At 39.9% G+C, this 16,975-nt stretch overlaps 1 protein-coding gene across 1 annotated transcript in view; it reads right to left on the bottom strand.

Moving 5' to 3' along the window:
* Nucleotides 1–16,975, bottom strand: part of LOC104264962 (dynein axonemal heavy chain 5-like) — a 183,951-nt gene that overhangs the window by 58,106 nt on the left and 108,870 nt on the right. The window contains exons 59-61 of the mRNA XM_059835976.1: nucleotides 14,376–14,543; nucleotides 7,632–7,850; nucleotides 3,254–3,430 (exon numbers count right to left, since the gene is read on the bottom strand). Coding sequence (XP_059691959.1) covers nucleotides 3,254–3,430; nucleotides 7,632–7,850; nucleotides 14,376–14,543 — 564 coding nt within the window. The remainder of the gene's footprint in view (nucleotides 1–3,253; nucleotides 3,431–7,631; nucleotides 7,851–14,375; nucleotides 14,544–16,975) is intronic.

Raw genomic sequence — 16,975 nt, 5'->3', positions numbered from 1 at the left:
TTTGTAAGATTTCTCTACAAACAACATGTTTAAAAAGAAAGAAAATGCCTACAACTCCTGCAAAAATCACATAATTCAGCATCTGAAGCCTAATGCAAAATTTCAAACACTGTGAGACTTGTGATACGATCATGACAGTTAGTGATACCAGTGGTTGCAAGACTCAAAAGCTTTTTTATCCCTTTGATTTTTTTACTGCTCTGATTATTGAAGAATCTGAATGAAGCAACACAAACCATTCTCAGAAGACAGAGAAACTTTAAGGTGCCAATTTCCCTTTGTGATTCTGACAATAAAGCACTTAATAGCCAAAATTTTCAGCAATTGAAACCTAAAACCATATTTAGCTCCTTAAGCAGATGAGTAGGGTCTGAACAGCTTTGAACTTTTTCTTACTGCAGCAGGAAGTATCAGTCACTCTGCAACTCTGAAAATTAGCTAATTTAAGTGCCTAACTACACAGATAGATAACTAATTTCAAACAGCTCTCTTTAAATTGTTATGCCTAAATGACTCATACACTCACAGACAGTTATTCTGTGACAAAGTAAGGCAGATGTCAAGCCTTTTGCTTGAACTGAAAAGCTGCTTTCTTTCCTGTGGTGTGAAGTATCAAGAGAAGCCCATATGCTGCCTTTTGTGAGTATGTAATTCACTGGAAAAAATTAAAACTCTCTTCCACACACTATCATTGAAATCATAATTCTGTCTTTAACAGCAACTATCTAAACAGAATGGTAATTATGGTTTGAAACTCATTAATTATGGCACTCTGTGTCTAACCCGTCCATATGAAAAAAAAAAAAGGCAACACAGAAACAATCAAAAAGTATTCCTCAAATTTCGAAGGCTGTAGCTGAGTAGCAATGTGGTCAGAACATCTTCATAGGGGCAGAATTTTAGTTCTTTATGTCTTGCTTTTTAAGGACATTATACATCCAAGTTCTTATCCTTAAATAGTAAGAATCTTGATAGATATTCCCCAAGGTAAGCAGCTTTTAAGAACATTTTGTACACTGAATCTGAGAGCCTCCCTGGGATGAATATATGTAGGATAACTGCCATACCACGCTGGTAAAGAATCTTGACTGAGACTGCACTGCAACTGGTACTTTAGTAATAAATCCATCTTGGCCTTACATATTACTTAGCATCAGGAGCTTTCAAAGAGTTTTGCTGGGCAAGTCAGAATAATTCATCTTTGTAAGTCATAGCATAAATTGGGCTGGGCTGTGAGGTTCACTCTGTCAGGTCAAGGTTAATCACTGTTACGAGAAGCATTATACGCCACATAATGTGGAAAAGAAAAAAAAAAAAAAGATTCACAAGAAACTTCTATGAGATGAACAGCATGACAAACCTCTCACGGCAAAGAGGTCTCCCTAATATAGGTTTTAAGTGTCAAATTCCCCAAGAACCTGAAAAGAAGATGCAGCAGGGATACTAATCTACCTTCAACTGTTTCACAACGGTACAACCACAGCTGTACACAGGTTGTTCACTTGCTTCCAGCACTTTCCAGCAGCACCTGCTCTGTCAAAAACTTTGACAACTGAGGACAGGAGCCATTTGGGCTTAATGCCTCCACTCCTGTACTGAAAGTAAGAGAGACTCCCTGTACTATTTCTCCAACCTTTACTGCTGGAGAAAACGTACAGAGGTATTCACAAAATCAAGTGGAAGGCAACATGGCCAGATTACTCAGAAAGACAGTTTGGATTATTATGGCCTAAATTCTGCCTTCAGCATGAACACGTCTTCCAGGTGCAAGGAATAATATTAGACAGACCTGCTAAAAGTCATGGAATAGGAACAAGGCTGCTGATGAAGCTGTAATGTCAGACTCACTGGTGACAAATGTACATGGATTTAAGAGCTTAGACTGGAGAAAGCTGAAGTGGTGTAAACCAAGTTTTACAAAATCCAGGTTTTGTTTAACTTAATCATTTCAACAAGACACTTCAAATTAAACTAAATTAAATGCTGTGGGTATGACAGGAGGATATTAATTGATAATATACAGAGGTGCAGAGGTGATACTTCCTGGTTCAAAATGTGCAATGGTCTTTTGTATAATGGGGTGTAAGAGTATTTTTATGTCAATCAAGATTTAATCAAGCTACACTAAGAATAAAAGTGTGATGCTTTATAAAGAAAAAACTGTTTAGTTCAATTTTACAGATATTTTCTAGCAAATCTAGATTATTAAAATGTTGTACTTAAGTAATCCTAAATGAAAATAATGGAAATTTTTATTCTTAGACTAGTTTGTTGTGCTAAAAATTTAATCTATTAATATATTCTATAATTTAATATATTAAGAATGGTAGGTTAAATAATTTATGATGTCATATATCAGAAATACAAAATATATGAAAAACCTTTCATTCAAATTCACTCTTTATATACTAGATTTACAGTTCAGAGTGAAAAGTGGTATCTAGAGAGAGAGCAGATTTTTAGTGGCAGCACATGAGACTGTAGGTGGTAAAAGTGGAAATAGGGTAAATCTTGCTGGGTCCCTGGAAGTTGGTTGGGGCATAACTCCCACCCAACCCAGAAGCCACAGACCAATCTCCCCATCTCTGCGCCATCCTGTGGGCTTAACTTGGGAGCTGCTGCTTCAAAGACTGCCTGGAAAACTATAGGGGCACAGCAATACCAGTTGTGGGGTGATATTCTCAACCACATATTCACAAGTTATTCTTTGTAAGGGGATAATTTAAAATGTTGAGGGAGACAGTTACAGTTGGTGTTTTCTTCAACATACATATTTTCCACTTCTAGTAAATGCTCGGTTTAGCTGATTTGCTTGACTTTGTGACTGAAATTATGGACACAACATGGCATTTGCAAAAAAACCACCAACTACGGGGAAAAACTGTGACTACCTAATGGAACCCCTTATGATAAGGTAAATCTGTTCTAAGCTGGTAAATTTTACTTCGTTTCCTATATTATGCAATTTCCTCCCTGGGAAGCTGATCTCAGACAGCATCTCTCTCTCAGATTTGGCAAAGCAGTGGCCTATATACCAATCTTGCAATGCATGACAGTATAAAGAGGATCTTAAAACACATTTTTTTAGAAGCTCAGTTGTCAACTGTTCAGATTTTTTATTTATTAAAAATCTGATGGAATATGACAGCCTGTAAATAATCTTCCAATTATGTACTTTTCTGGAACAGAATGCTCTGAACATTATTTCTTTGTAAGACAAAGAGTAAGGTCAGGATAGAGCATGAACACTTACCTTACTGTATGGAATCTTGCTGTTGTCCATCTCTTTCTTCCACAATTGGAGCAGCAAATTCCTGTACTCCTGATTGAAAGGTCCAGAGTAAGAGAGAAATCCAGTGGCCAGAAGAACATTCCCCACTAAATTAATAATTTGATTTTGAAAGTTTTTGCTGCTTGATGTCCAACGAAGCTGTATATAAAATATTATAAAGAAGTTAGCTTAAGTAGGCACAAAACTAACATGAAGATCTAACTTAAGAATTTGTCTCTTTCTGGTAAATAATTGTTCTTTGAACCAGGAGTATTTTTGGCTTTAAATCATTCTTTTCAGAAGTAGAACTTTGCTTGGAAGAGATGGCAACCACCTGACCAAGTGGAGAAAAAGCATCTTTGCCAACAAGCTGGCCAAACTGGTAAGAAGTGCTTTAAAGGAGGAACAAAGTGGGAGGGAGAGGATGACCAACAATCATGCGAGGAAGTGGAGGACCAGGTTGGCAAACAAAATATGTGGGGTAATATAAACAGTAGGGACCTTGTAATCAATAAAACAGGGCTAATGGAGGACCAACCCAAGCATATCCTCATAAACAAAGAAGTGCCTACCAGACAGAATGACGGGGATAGCTTTCATACTGTTTCTGGGAAATTAGCACAGTTGGGCACCTCTCTGAAGTGCTTGTACACTAACGTGCACAGCATGGAGAACAAACGAGGAATTAGAGGTCTGCATGTGGCTGCAGAGTCATGATCTCATGGGGATCATGGGGACATGGTGGGAAGGCTTCCACAACTGGAGTGCTGCAGCAGGTGTATACAGGCTTGTTAGAAAGAACTGGCTGGGAAGGTGAGGAGGGGAGTTTTATTTTATGCGAGACAGCAGCTGGAATGCATGGAACACTGCATCTGAGACTCTGGGATGGACAATGAGCCAGTTGAGAGCTTATTGGTTAGGATTAGAGGGAAGACCAACATCGGTAATGATGTTGTGTGTGTCTGTTACAGACAACGTGATGAGGAAGAAGTAGATGAGGTCTTTTTTAGACAATGGGAAGAAACCTCGTATTCACAGGCCCTGGTCTCACAGGGGACTTTAACCACTCTGATATCTTCTGGAAGGACAACACAGAAAGACACAAGCAATCCAGGAGGTTTTAAGGAGTGCACTGACAGAAAATTCTTAGCACAGGTAACTGAGGATCTAATGAGGGAAGGTGCTTTGCTGATGTATTGGGTTTGCATGGTAAGGTTTTGGTAGCAGAGGGGCTACAGGGGTGGCTTCTGTGAGAAGCTGCTAGAAGTTTCCCCTATGTCCAACAGAGCCAAAGCCAACCGGCTCCAAGATGGACTCACCACTGGCCAAGGCCGAGCCAGTCAGCGATGGTGGTAGCGCCTCTGTGACAACATATTTAAGAAGGGGGAAAAAACAACTGCGCAATGGCAGCCAGAGAAGAGAGGAGTGAGAATATGTGAGAGAAACAGCCCTGCAGACACCAAGGTGGGTGAAGAACGAGGGGGAGGAGGTGCTCCAGGCACCGGAGCAGAGATTCCCCTGCAGCCCCTGGTGAAGCCCATGGTGAGGCAGGCTGTCCTCCTGCAGCCCAGGGAGGTCCACAGTGGAGCAGATATCCACCTGCAGCGCGTGGAGGACTCCATGCAGGAGCAGGTGGGTGCCCGAAGGAGGCTGTGACCCTGCGGGAATCCCACACTGGAGCAAGCTCCTGGCAGGACCCGTGAACCCATGGAGAGAGAGGAGCCCACACTGGACAGGTTTGCTGGCAGGACTTGTGACCCTGTGGGGGACCCACGCTGGAGGAGTCTGTTCATGAAGGACTGCACCCCGTGGAAGGGACCCATGTTGGAGCAGTTCATGAAGAACTGCAGCCCATGGGAAGGACCCATGGTGGAGAAGTTCATGGAGAACTGTCCCCTGTGGGAGGGACCCCACGCTGGAGCAGGGGAAGAGTGTGAGGAGGAAGGAGCGGCAGAGATAAAGTGTGATGAACTGACCGCAACCCCCATTCCCCATCCCTCTGTGCCGCCCAGGGGAAAGAGGTAGAGAAAATCAGAAGTGAAGTTGAGCCTGGGAAGAAGGGAGGGGTGGGGGGGAAGGTGTTTTTAAGATTTGGGGTTTTTTCTCATTATCCTACTCTGATTTGATTGGTAATAAATTAAACTAATTTCCCCAAGTCAAGTCTGTTTTGCCCGTGATGGCACTTGCTGAGTGATCTCTCTGTCCTTATCTTGACCCACGAGCCTTTCGTTATATTTTTCTCTCCCCTGTCCAGCTGAGGAAGGGCAGTGATAGAGTGGCTTTGGTGGGCACCTGGCGTCCAGGCAGGCTCAACCCACCACAGCTGAATCTCAGACTTGCAAACAAGAAATAACTGGTCAGGGATGTAAAAGTTGGGGGCAGCCTTGGCTGAGAGAATTGAGATTGTTTAGCCTTGAGAACAAACCGCTCAGTGGGAATTTTACCAATGTGTACAAATAGCTGACGGGAGGGTGTAAAAATGATGGTGCCAGACTCTTTTTCAGTGGTACCCAGTGAAAGGACAAGGGGCAATGGGCACAAATTGAAATACAAGAAATTCCAATTAAACACAGAAAAAAACTTTTTACAGTGAGAGTGGTCAAGGACTGGAACAGGTTGTCAAGAGAGGTTTTGGAGTCTCCATCTTTGGAGATATTCAAAACTCAACTGGACAATGCTCTGAGCAACCTGCTCTATTTGACCTTGCTTTGAGCGCGAGGGTTTGGGTTAGATGATCTCCAGAGGTCCCTTCCAATCTCAATTATTCCATGATTCTGTGATTTTCTGAATATTATTTTTGAGCTTTACTTATTTCTTTCTCTCCAGATTTCTGTTCCCTTCCAATCACTCTGCGTGCAACCTTGGTCAGGACCTACATGTTTTAAATTTAGAAAATACACATTTAACCCAGTGTCGGTTTTGCCCAAGGCTCCAAGTGCCATATATAGTCTTTTAATTTTTTGTCTGAATTTTCAGAAGTATAATGGAATAACTGCTCTTACAAGACCTCATAGCAGAAGGCTTCAGAAAACTCACAATAAGGCACTGTAACTTCCTATTTTGGTGTTGCTCTTAAATTTAGGAATTCACTGAAAAATATGATAAAGTACCTAACATTTTTGACTGATATATTTGGAAGTACAGCTATGTAAACAAATGCTGAAGTCCTGACCTCACAGGATAAAATGGTTGAAGTCAAAGGTCTCATCAATTTTGACTCTGTGTGAAATCAACTAAGGAATTATCAGATGAGAAAAAAGTGGCTGGCTGAAGCCAGAAAATCTGCATAGGAAAGGTAAATTTCAAGCTCAGTGCAGAAGATAATGATTAGGCCATAATTCTGTAAAAGGCTCCAGGAGAAATCTGAACTTCAAATATAATTCAGGAAATTAGTCAAGCTTCAAATTCCTATTACAGAATCACAGAATCACTACGGTTGGAAAAGACCTGTAAGATCATCAAGTCCAAACTAAAAAAAAAAAAAAAAAAAAAAAAAAAACACCACACAACACACCAAAAACCAACCCACCCAACACCACACAGCTCCATGCCCATCAAGCTACATCCCACAATGCCACATCCACACGCTCCTTGAATACCTCCAGGGAGGGTGACTCCACCACCTTCCTGGGCAGTCTATTCCAATGTTTCACTACTCTCTCAGTAAAGAACTTTTTCCTAATATCTAGCCTGAACCTCCCCTGGCGCAACTTGTGGCCATTTCGTCTTGTCCTGTCACTAGTCACTTGGGAGAAGAGACCAACACCCACCTCTCTGCAACCCCCTTTCAGGTAATTGTAGAGAGCGATAAGGTCTCCCCTCAGCCTCCTCTTCTCCAGGCTGAACAACCCCAGTTCCCTCAGCCGCTCCTCATAAGACTTGTGTTCCAGACCCCTCACCAGCTTCGTCGCCCTTCTCTGGACACGCTCCAGCACCTCAATGTCTTTCTTGTAGTGAGGGGCCCAAAACTGAACACAGGATTCGAGGTGCAGAAAAAGAGAGTAATCCTTCTTACAAATATTTTAGGGCAATTATTTAGGTTAAGCCTAATTCCTCTTATTACTAAAGCTAAAAGGAATTTGGCTCCTTGGCTTTAAATCTGAACTTTATCCCAATACGAGCTGTATGACATGACAAAAATCTTCATACAGAAGAATTAAGTTAACACAAGAAATTGTTTTACTTTGTTAGATACATTAAATTGAAGCAAACAACATACATATAACTAAAATAAAGTGTCGTATGATATCGAGATGTCACCATGCCTTGAATTTCTTGAGCACCACTAATGATCATTATGGAGTATTCTCAAAACTGAGTACCTATTTTGTGCTGGAAACCTACTCATATGCGCTAGTACCTTTTCTCCACCTAATCCTTCAATCAGAGCTGTGGCATTGTTCATCTTCCTTCTGCATGCCTCAGCATCATCAAGTAAGGCCTGCTTCTCTTTCACAGCAGTATCATACATGGCTTGTACTTGATCCAATTCCATTTGCTTCTCATCCAGCTGAATTTGTGCATTATTCAGTTCCATTTGGGCAGCTGCAAGTCTCCCCTCTTGCAAGGCTAAATTTGCCTACAAACATTTAAAAGTAAAGAGTAGTTAATACCTATTACTTGGCAAGGGCAAATTACATTCATTTAATGGCACATATTGTACTGTATTGGGTACTTTTTAAAACAATACATGTTTAAGATGACAGCAGTTTTTTTCCTTTTTTACTTTTCAACCTAAAACTGGAACACAAGCATAACATTAAAGTTATTCAATGCAATCTTAAAATGTTTTAATAGTATTTTCAGAATGATCATGGGTTGGGCTTTTACATTAGATCTTGACTAAAAGTATAGATTTAATTCTTATCAAAATACGCTAAAATCAGCAAATTCTTCTTGCTTTGCATAGGAGAAAAAAAACAAAAAGAAAGAGAGGAGCCAATATCATATTTTGAGATCTAGGTATGATAAAAAATGCAGCATGAAGTCTGGTGGATTTCAAAAGATGGGTCTGTGAGCAAGGAATTAGAGAAGCATATATGTACTAATCAACATAGTACTGCTTTATGAGTTACACGTCTAGAGAAGAGCACTGTCAGCAAAAAATTCATTTACTGTAGCCACTGTGTCTGTTGACAGATCCTAGAGATAAACAAGTAGCTCCTAGAGATAAACAAATATTTTATAATGGAGATAAGCCAGTGAAATGGCTGCTCATAAAATTTCCGTCATGTAAGAATGTTGAAATATTTTTACTCCACTGTTTATCAAAAAGCACACAAAACAGCATCTCCTAGAGATAAACACTGTTAAATCAGTGAGTCTTGTTAACACCCAGCTAAGCAGATTTCAGAACCACTGCTGTTGTTTTTTAGTGAATCTTGGACTATCAGGAAAAGTTTAAACAGTAAAGGAGTTTTGAGTAAGTAATGTAGTGTTACTGTGTCCTGCACCTGGGGAGAGGTGGGGAAGATGAGGCAAGAGAGAGAGAGAGAGGGACAGTGCAGGGCTCTTTCTCAATCTTAGTCAGAAAGGCTGACAACAAATGGCTTAATAAGATAACTGCTTTAAACAGATCCATAATAAGAAGAGGAACACAGATAGTGAGTAAATCTTACATCCCTTCAGATGCTGGGCACCCCACATTCATGCAGCATCAGACAGAGCCTGGATAGCTTTTCCCATGGCATGCTGCGCAGAACAGATCCTGTCCATGGAGAGAGAACTCTCTCTTTTGGTCATTCAAGCTATTATAAACTCCTCTTATTATTCTCTCTTATTAAAGAAGTTACCTTATTAAGACTTCTGTTGTCAGGCCTTTCTTAATGAGATCCAGAAAGAGCCCTGCTCCAACCCTCTCTCTCCTACCTCACCCCCACCCCTCTTTCCCCAGTGCAGAGCATCCTCTTATCCTTAAACTCTGTGAGGGCTAAAAATGTGAGTAAAACAAAGTTACAACACATTGTTTCACCCCCAGCTGCCAAATAGTGAGGTTACACAGGGAACAAGATCCTTGGAGAGTTGGGAAGAACAGCCTAGGCAGAACAGCTGGAACAACAGAGAACTTACACCTGGCTGTGTGGATTCATATTTCACCTTGACATTTATCACAGCAGGACGTGAACCTCAATGGAAAAGAATGGCCATGTGAATTCCCAATACATATGAGCAATGATGCCTTGTAATATGAAAAACAGACCTCCATGCAGCAATAAACTACCCAGAAAGGTACAAAAGACTGATAAAACAGACTTCCCAGTTCTTAAAAGCTCTTAAAAGGCTACCAGCTGTGAAGATGTAGGGACAACAAAAAAAATATTTCAGATGAGTACGAAGAAAAATTATATTGTATTCAAACATGAAAAAAAAACCAAAATTATTTACACAAGACTTTAGGGATCTCTAGAAGATGACTTATAATAAGAAATTATTTTACAGACAATTTAACCAAAGTTTTCAGCCAATTTTAGGGTAATCACATCAAAGTAGTAATATGTTTTGGTATTAGTTTAATTTGCCGGTTGCTTAATCATATGTGATGAATAATGGTTGTACAAGAATGAGTGCTAACATACCAAGATGACCAACCTATGTGATTCCCAAAGGCAGAAAGACTACTTATTTCAGATTACCCTATGAAATCATCACTATTTGCTCTCTCCCTGTCTTTCTTTCCAACTCCATTTTTCAAAATTACACAGGTACAAACACTGCTTTTGTATTGACATCACTGACAGGTTGGCTGGCAGCTTCCTGTGCAGAGCTTTGCCATGAGAGCAGGAGGCAAGTTCTGCTGCCAAGGAGAATCTTCTGCACAAGAAGGCTATTACAGTCACAAGCAGCTTCATACAAAGATTTCCAGCCAATTACAGCTGGTAAGGAAATGTGTCTCCCAAACACAAAGAACCACTGTGGCCTTTCTAATTTTAGTAGCATTGCTATGTGAACAAGCCTCACACCCTTCATTTTATCCCTCTGAGTCATGCAGAAAAGCAAGGATTCACAGTTTGTTCCAGTTGGATGCAATGTGAAAGCCTGAATAAATGGATTTTCTGTGAAGGAATCAGGAGGATTCGCACTCTTATCTGCGCTCCTGGAGAGAGGGGGCTACACTAGAACATGCCTAGGCTTTGCATGAGAGCAGCAGCTTCAGCCTTTTCTTGTCATTGGCATCATGGGGAACCACACAGACAATCCTCTCAACTTCTGCTCCAGCCAGTGCCTCTACCTGCTCTCTGTGTCTGTCTGCATGGGGCAAGTATAGCGACAGTACTTGTGCCAACAAGAGCCATAGACTAATTATTAAGCAGCTATTTTGCCTTTTTCCAAGATGCCCTCAGGAAGGACTTCATAGCAGGTGATGAGATGATCCTGCCCCTTTTAACCTTTTTGCATTCCACATAAAACTAGGACAAATAAACACAAATTACAGTCCATAGCTATACTGTTAAATTAAACATGCCTAGGACCTTTCTCTGGCACTGAGGTTAACTGGCGTAAACCAGCTCACATTAAGCTCTCCCAGCCTCTAAAAGAGTATGGCTCCATGCAAACAGCCTCATGGAAATGGCCCTTGATCCAAGCTAGTTCCTGAAAGGTGCCCAGAGATTGCTGAGAAAATGCTGCTTAGGCAAGACCAAATTCACACTAGGGATCATTCTAATAATTTAACAGTGCAGATGGTCACTTTCCTATGTCTAGAAAAATTCCCTAATACTGTTTAATTTATTAGTATTGACATAGCCATAAGTTTCTTGTTGATTCATTGCAAACTCAATTTTGCAAAGCACCGAGTATACCTGGCCCTGATCCAAGGAGGCATTTAAATAAAAATGCCTTTTCCAATAAAAAAAATCACACCATTTAATGCTATCCCTGCTCTTGAATGGAATGCCCAGACCAACCCCAGATCACTGAGCCCTCACCAAGAGCAGCTGTTGCTCAGTAAATTCAGGAAATTTTACTAGAAGTATGAGAACCCCTAAGAAAAAAAGCAGTTGAAACTTTATAGTTCACCACAGGTAAGGCAGATTTAGAGCTTCCCTAGCATCTCTCTTGTTTCAGGAATTTTAGCTTCCCAACTTCACTGTTCTTACAGTCCATTGAGCACTCTCTACTGCTGGACCAGGTCAAAAGGCTTCTTACATTTGGACACTGTCACTCCGTTCATGAGCCTCTGTGGATGTTCTGGGTAACCACCTTTGACTTTTGCTTCAGTCCTGTCCTGGGCACATGGCATCTGACTGACAACTCTTCATGGAAATACAATCTCAAGCTGCTCCTGTCCCAGATCACTGCAGATTTTTCACATAGACACTCCACTGGTTTTGTATCAACTTTCTCAGAGCCTCAGAGTTCATCGTTACTTAGGGAAACATTGTAAGAGAGGCAAACGCATACACAGGTTTTGCAGACATCCCAAAACAATGTTTTCACTTCACCAGTCTAAAAAAATTATACACATATACATACGTATACATATATACATATATATGTGTGTGTATATATGTGCATATACATGTATACATATACACATATGTACACATGCAAACAGATCCATGCAGAGTGACATTAATAAAATCTTGGCCTCAACTTCTTTGCTATCGCTGACCATTCTTTGGGATTAAAACAAACTTTGAAAGACACAGAGATCATGCCTCTTATCTGCTTTTCACAGTCTCTACTAGCTACTGAAAGATTCTCCATTTTTTCCATTCAGCTACAAGTCCTGACTTCAATCTGTTTTGTTAGGTGACCTAATCCTCCCCTTCACCCCGCAGAGTATATGCTTTCCTTCCACATTTATTGTGGGGCTCGAATTCAGACTTGAATGCTTATTTTCTTGCCCAGTGGGCATCACCTTGACAAGGACACTCTTATTTAAATGCACGACCATCAAATTGTGACACATCTTGACTGTTACCTCTTCCTCAGGTGCAAGATTTCCTCTATTGCCAGCTGTGGTTTTTAGTTCAATATGGAGACCAGTGAAAGCAGAAAAGGCAATAAAGTCTCATATTTAAATCTGAGTTTGACATGGAGAATCCTCAATATCAAACAGAATTTATAAACTGTAGACAAACTTCCCTTGATCATCATAACAGCCTAAGGAGAACTTAATTAAAATCGCTGGAGACATTGCTAAGGAAAATGATACCCCTATGCACAGTATCGTAATTGGAGGCTAAGAGAATCTCAGCAAAAGCCAGGGCTTCTTCATTCTGCTGTTACATTCTTTAACTAATGGATAAATAGCACATGGTGTTTCAGAATTATCAGGTTAATCCAGCAGGCTTGTTTACTAGGTAACAAGCTAGAGAGGAACGGCTCACGGTCGTGCTGAAGGTTTATAGGAAAGTAGCACGCACAGTGACCACTGTATGATAAGCAAATACACAGCACTGTATTTGCAGGCAACATTTGGTTATACTTTCTGTGTTTGGTTCTAACTAATGACCCTGAGGCTGCAGGCCACATATGTAAAGAATGTAGGTATCCATTTCTAGGAATGAGTTAATTTTTTGCACAGTATATTTACTAAGATATAACTCACTATTAATTAGTTTTCACAAGTTGTCACATTTAAGATAAATGAGGCACTGAGTCTCAGTTAAGATGCAATTTAAAAATATATCGGATGGATTTTGCAGGTGTTGAAGGGGATTTATCTCCTAGAACAGCAGTTAGGATAAAGGAGCTTGATTAATTCATTCAGTAAAACTGCTTTTAGCACTGGATGATTTAGCCTGTGCCAGTACTTTACAGAGTTTAATTGTACATTTATTTTCAATTATTTTCTTAGCATCACTCCAGTGCTTCCTGCAATATCTCCTGCATACTTTAAACACTTTCTCCCTCTATCATCTTAATTTTTAAAATATTTGAGACTGTTGCTATACCTGACAATAGGCACCACTTTGCCATGAAATGCATGCTCAGTTTTTTATCAGCTACACTGTGACAAGAATGTAAATACTTGAATACAAAGTTAAATTTTTACATACTCTTAAGTCATATATGTTCAAATAAAAACTGCAAGAGCACTTTTGCAGCTTTCGGAGTTGCATCTGCATATAAAGCCACTATTTCCTCTAGATCTTGCTCTCTTTTATAGCTCTCGATAGCCACATTTCAAATTCTTTTTTCATTAGTGAACATCCCATTATTTGAAAAGGGAATTGATAATTATATCACAGAAATATAGCTTCTCTATCAGTTACTTGAATCAAAAATATCATGCTTTTAACGAATTTAAATTAGATCTGTCCAGATATACAAAAGAATATGCCAAGAGTTTTGAATATACCATTGATATAGTGGCTTATGCAATAGGAGACTGAACGTAAGTACAGTGGAAGCATAACCGATTTAATGTATTTCTTCAGAAAAGAGTCATAAAATCCCCTGTAGAAGCAATGATTATAAATCACTATATAAATATCCAAAGTCCTTTTTTTTCAATATGCTCGTAAATGAAACATTTCCAAGACGATAAAGCTATCTGTAGGCATGTAGACAATGGTGGCTGATCCCTTTCTACTGTAGTTCAATGTTACAACAGAATTCTATGCCAGGTGACTACTCACTTTATTAAATATACACTCACATGTGGCAGTTTGACACTCCAAAGTTTTCTTAGAGAGCTGAATTTCAGCTAAATTCATTAAAGAATACTTCTGTACCAAGAAGAGTCTTTCCTCTCCCAGATTCTACCAAGACCACAATGAGTATGCTCCTTCCCAGGCCAGTAGGACTGAGGAGAAGTTTTCTTGAAAACATAGTGCCTGACACCATGTCCGAGAGCAGAGACAGTATAGGTATCTCCCACTTGCAGATAGGCAGGCTCTATAAAGAACCTGTGTACTAAAGCTCCCATTGAAAACCGGCTGTGTTCACACAAGTAACAACTGTACCACAGGGTAGCTGTGTAATGGGAAAAAATTGCCAGGACATATTTAACCTCTGTGTGCTTGACTTCACAACTGGATGTGAAGAAACAAGAATCTCTTGTAACTCTTGATCTTTTTTAGCCAAAAAAACAAAACATTTTTTCCACTCAACTATAGCCATCCCTCAGAAAAATAAAATTAGTAATACGAAATACCTTAAGAGGAAGAACTTCTTTATTAATACCATAGAAGTAAGCCATTGCTTGTGTCCATGAGCAAAGACCTGCTACATTTCCACACACTTTTTTAGCAGTCTCAAGATTATAATCCTCCATATCCAAATAAGGCTCTAAAAGCTCCACAGTTTCTCCTGTAATTGAGTCCTAGTCAATGGAAAGGAAAAATTATTTTTTAATTGGATTTTAGAATAAAGTCTGCTTCACAGAAACATTTTTCTTTTTAAAAACATGGTGCTACCACTTCTTACAGAAGAAATGAACAAAACAACACTGTTGCCTTTCACTCTTATAAAGGACAGAAGATTAGTTGTTTTTTGTGAACTCAGGTGAAAATAGCTCCTACTTCCATTGCAACAGATTGACTTGACTTTGCATTTAATATCCCTATTTGACCCACAAGATTTACAGACATTACTTATACTCGTAGCTCCATGACAACTGAAGCTGATCTAAGTTATTGCTGCTACAGTACTGTTCCGTCTTTCCTCTCCCCCTAACCAGATGTTCTTGCCCCATCTTTAATACCATCATCAATGCTCAGTGAGCTAGTTTGGAAGCTAATACGGCAGAAATCTAAGTCAGCAAACTAGTGATTCGTTTTCTTCTAGGCTATTCCCTGAACAAGCTCACCATGGCATCAGACAGGCACCAGTGTGAACACAGCTGAGGGAGTCAAACATCCAGCTTTAGGAAGGAAAAGGGTGAAACTGCAAGGCACTGACTTCACTTCACGGAAGCTAACCCTTTTCCTTAACCGTAAAAGCGAATGCTTTCAGCTGTTCACTTCATTATTCTAATCTCAGATTTTCCCCCCCCCTTCACAATCTGTTGAGAACATGAAAAGCCAGATCTTTGATGATGGTGGTTAATCTATAATTAAGTGTCAGAAGAAAATGGAATTCATCTCCTTAAGCAATGTAGAGAGTAGAAGAGCTTATACAGAGTAACAACGGTTGCTTAACAATAGAGGCATTAAGAATCTTCCTTTTTTTTGGCAATGTATTAATGCCTTTCTTTTAATGCATCTAAAAATCAGCCTCCATTCATACTGTCAAGCAATATAGCCTTTTCCTGCTTTTCTGCATAGCAGAAAGGACTGTCTTCTACTTGTCTGATCCTGAGTTACTGTAATAACAAAGACATTCATTATATCATTCCTAAGATCAGACATGGCTATGTTTTCACTAAGAGCATTTGCTAAAATGTAAAGTAGTGCTGGACAAACATTTTGATGTTGTCATTCTCCTCCTCAAAATTAAGAGCTAGCAAGCTGGCAAAGGTGAAGCAAAGACCAATCAGCAGTGGCTATGTCATGCTTTTCCTTCTAAGTAATGAATTTTAAACCCAAGGAACTACTTCATCCACTGATCTTCCTTGCCTAAAAAAATTAGAAAAGAACAAAAATCTCACGAACAAGTAAGCTGTGTAGTGTACTCAGAACTCCAGACACAATGAGCTTACTTCTCACATAAACTCAATCAATTCTTGCAAGAACTCAGTCCCACAGAGGTTGTTCTAACTTCTCTGAGTAAAGTTAAATGTGTTGCAAACTACCAGCAGGAACACGTACACTATTAATAAGTGGAAACTGGAAGCCTCATTAGAGAGAAGCTTGAGTAAGGAGTGCATAATTAGTCCCCATTATCTTTAAACTCATTTCCTCTTTCTGTTTAGTGAAGATAGCACTTGGAAAAGTGACCAGATGGACAGCACCACAAAGAGACTGTCTACAGAGGCAGTGCAAGTTTCCACATGGTGTCTTGTCAATATGGCTGGAAGAAATGGCTCCTGGGGATAGTGACAATGATGGTTTCAAGCCTCATCTGTACAACAAAAACACTCCAGTAGCTTAGAAAAGGCATCAGCAAAATGCACAGCTGAAGCAGATTAAAAAATCAGTGTACAAATGAAGGAGTATGTTCTGCAACATTGCAGAAAACTCAGGTTTTGCCAAAACCTGCTTCGTTTTCTGGATTTTAAAGTTGGGCCATGATTCTGCCACTCCATAGTCCAGCCTAGCTCTTTTTCTGGTCCAGCTACCTGTGATATCTTTCTTCTCTTCCCTGAAGAGAAATTTCCCTTGCCTCACAGTCCAGTGAATCTTACTGTAAACGAGACAAGTTTCTGTCCTGACAGAAATAAAAAGCCATGTTTGCTTTTATTCTTCTTTCATTTGATGCTAAGGTTCTCGGTTCATTCTGCATTTCACTACTTTTCTAGTGAAAGAACCCCAAAAGTTCCCAAATATCTCAGTATTTTTCCTGACAGGAAGCTCATTTTCTTCTGCATTTCCTCCTAGCTCCCCACCAGACAATGCTGGAGACAGAGTTCTAGAGTGCCTTATATACAAACATGCCTGGTAGTCCTGGAGATGGTGAACCATTTGAAAAATCAACAGAGTCCTTTTAAGGCAAATTCCTACTGAGAAGCACTGAATAAAGGTAACACTAAGCTTCTCAAGATCTGATCTAGTGCTTGGGATACTGGTGTCTGCCATCAAAACTGTGTGGCCCAGGAAAAAGATTATTGAAAGAATGAACCATGAAAATGAAGAGGAATATAGTCACGAAGGTATC

The sequence above is a fragment of the Gavia stellata genome, chromosome 3, assembly GCF_030936135.1.
Source record: "Gavia stellata isolate bGavSte3 chromosome 3, bGavSte3.hap2, whole genome shotgun sequence".
NCBI classification, from domain to species: domain Eukaryota; kingdom Metazoa; phylum Chordata; class Aves; order Gaviiformes; family Gaviidae; genus Gavia; species Gavia stellata.
The sequence above is the reverse complement of the archived record's forward strand: the minus strand, read 5'-3'. Positions and strand labels throughout refer to the sequence as shown.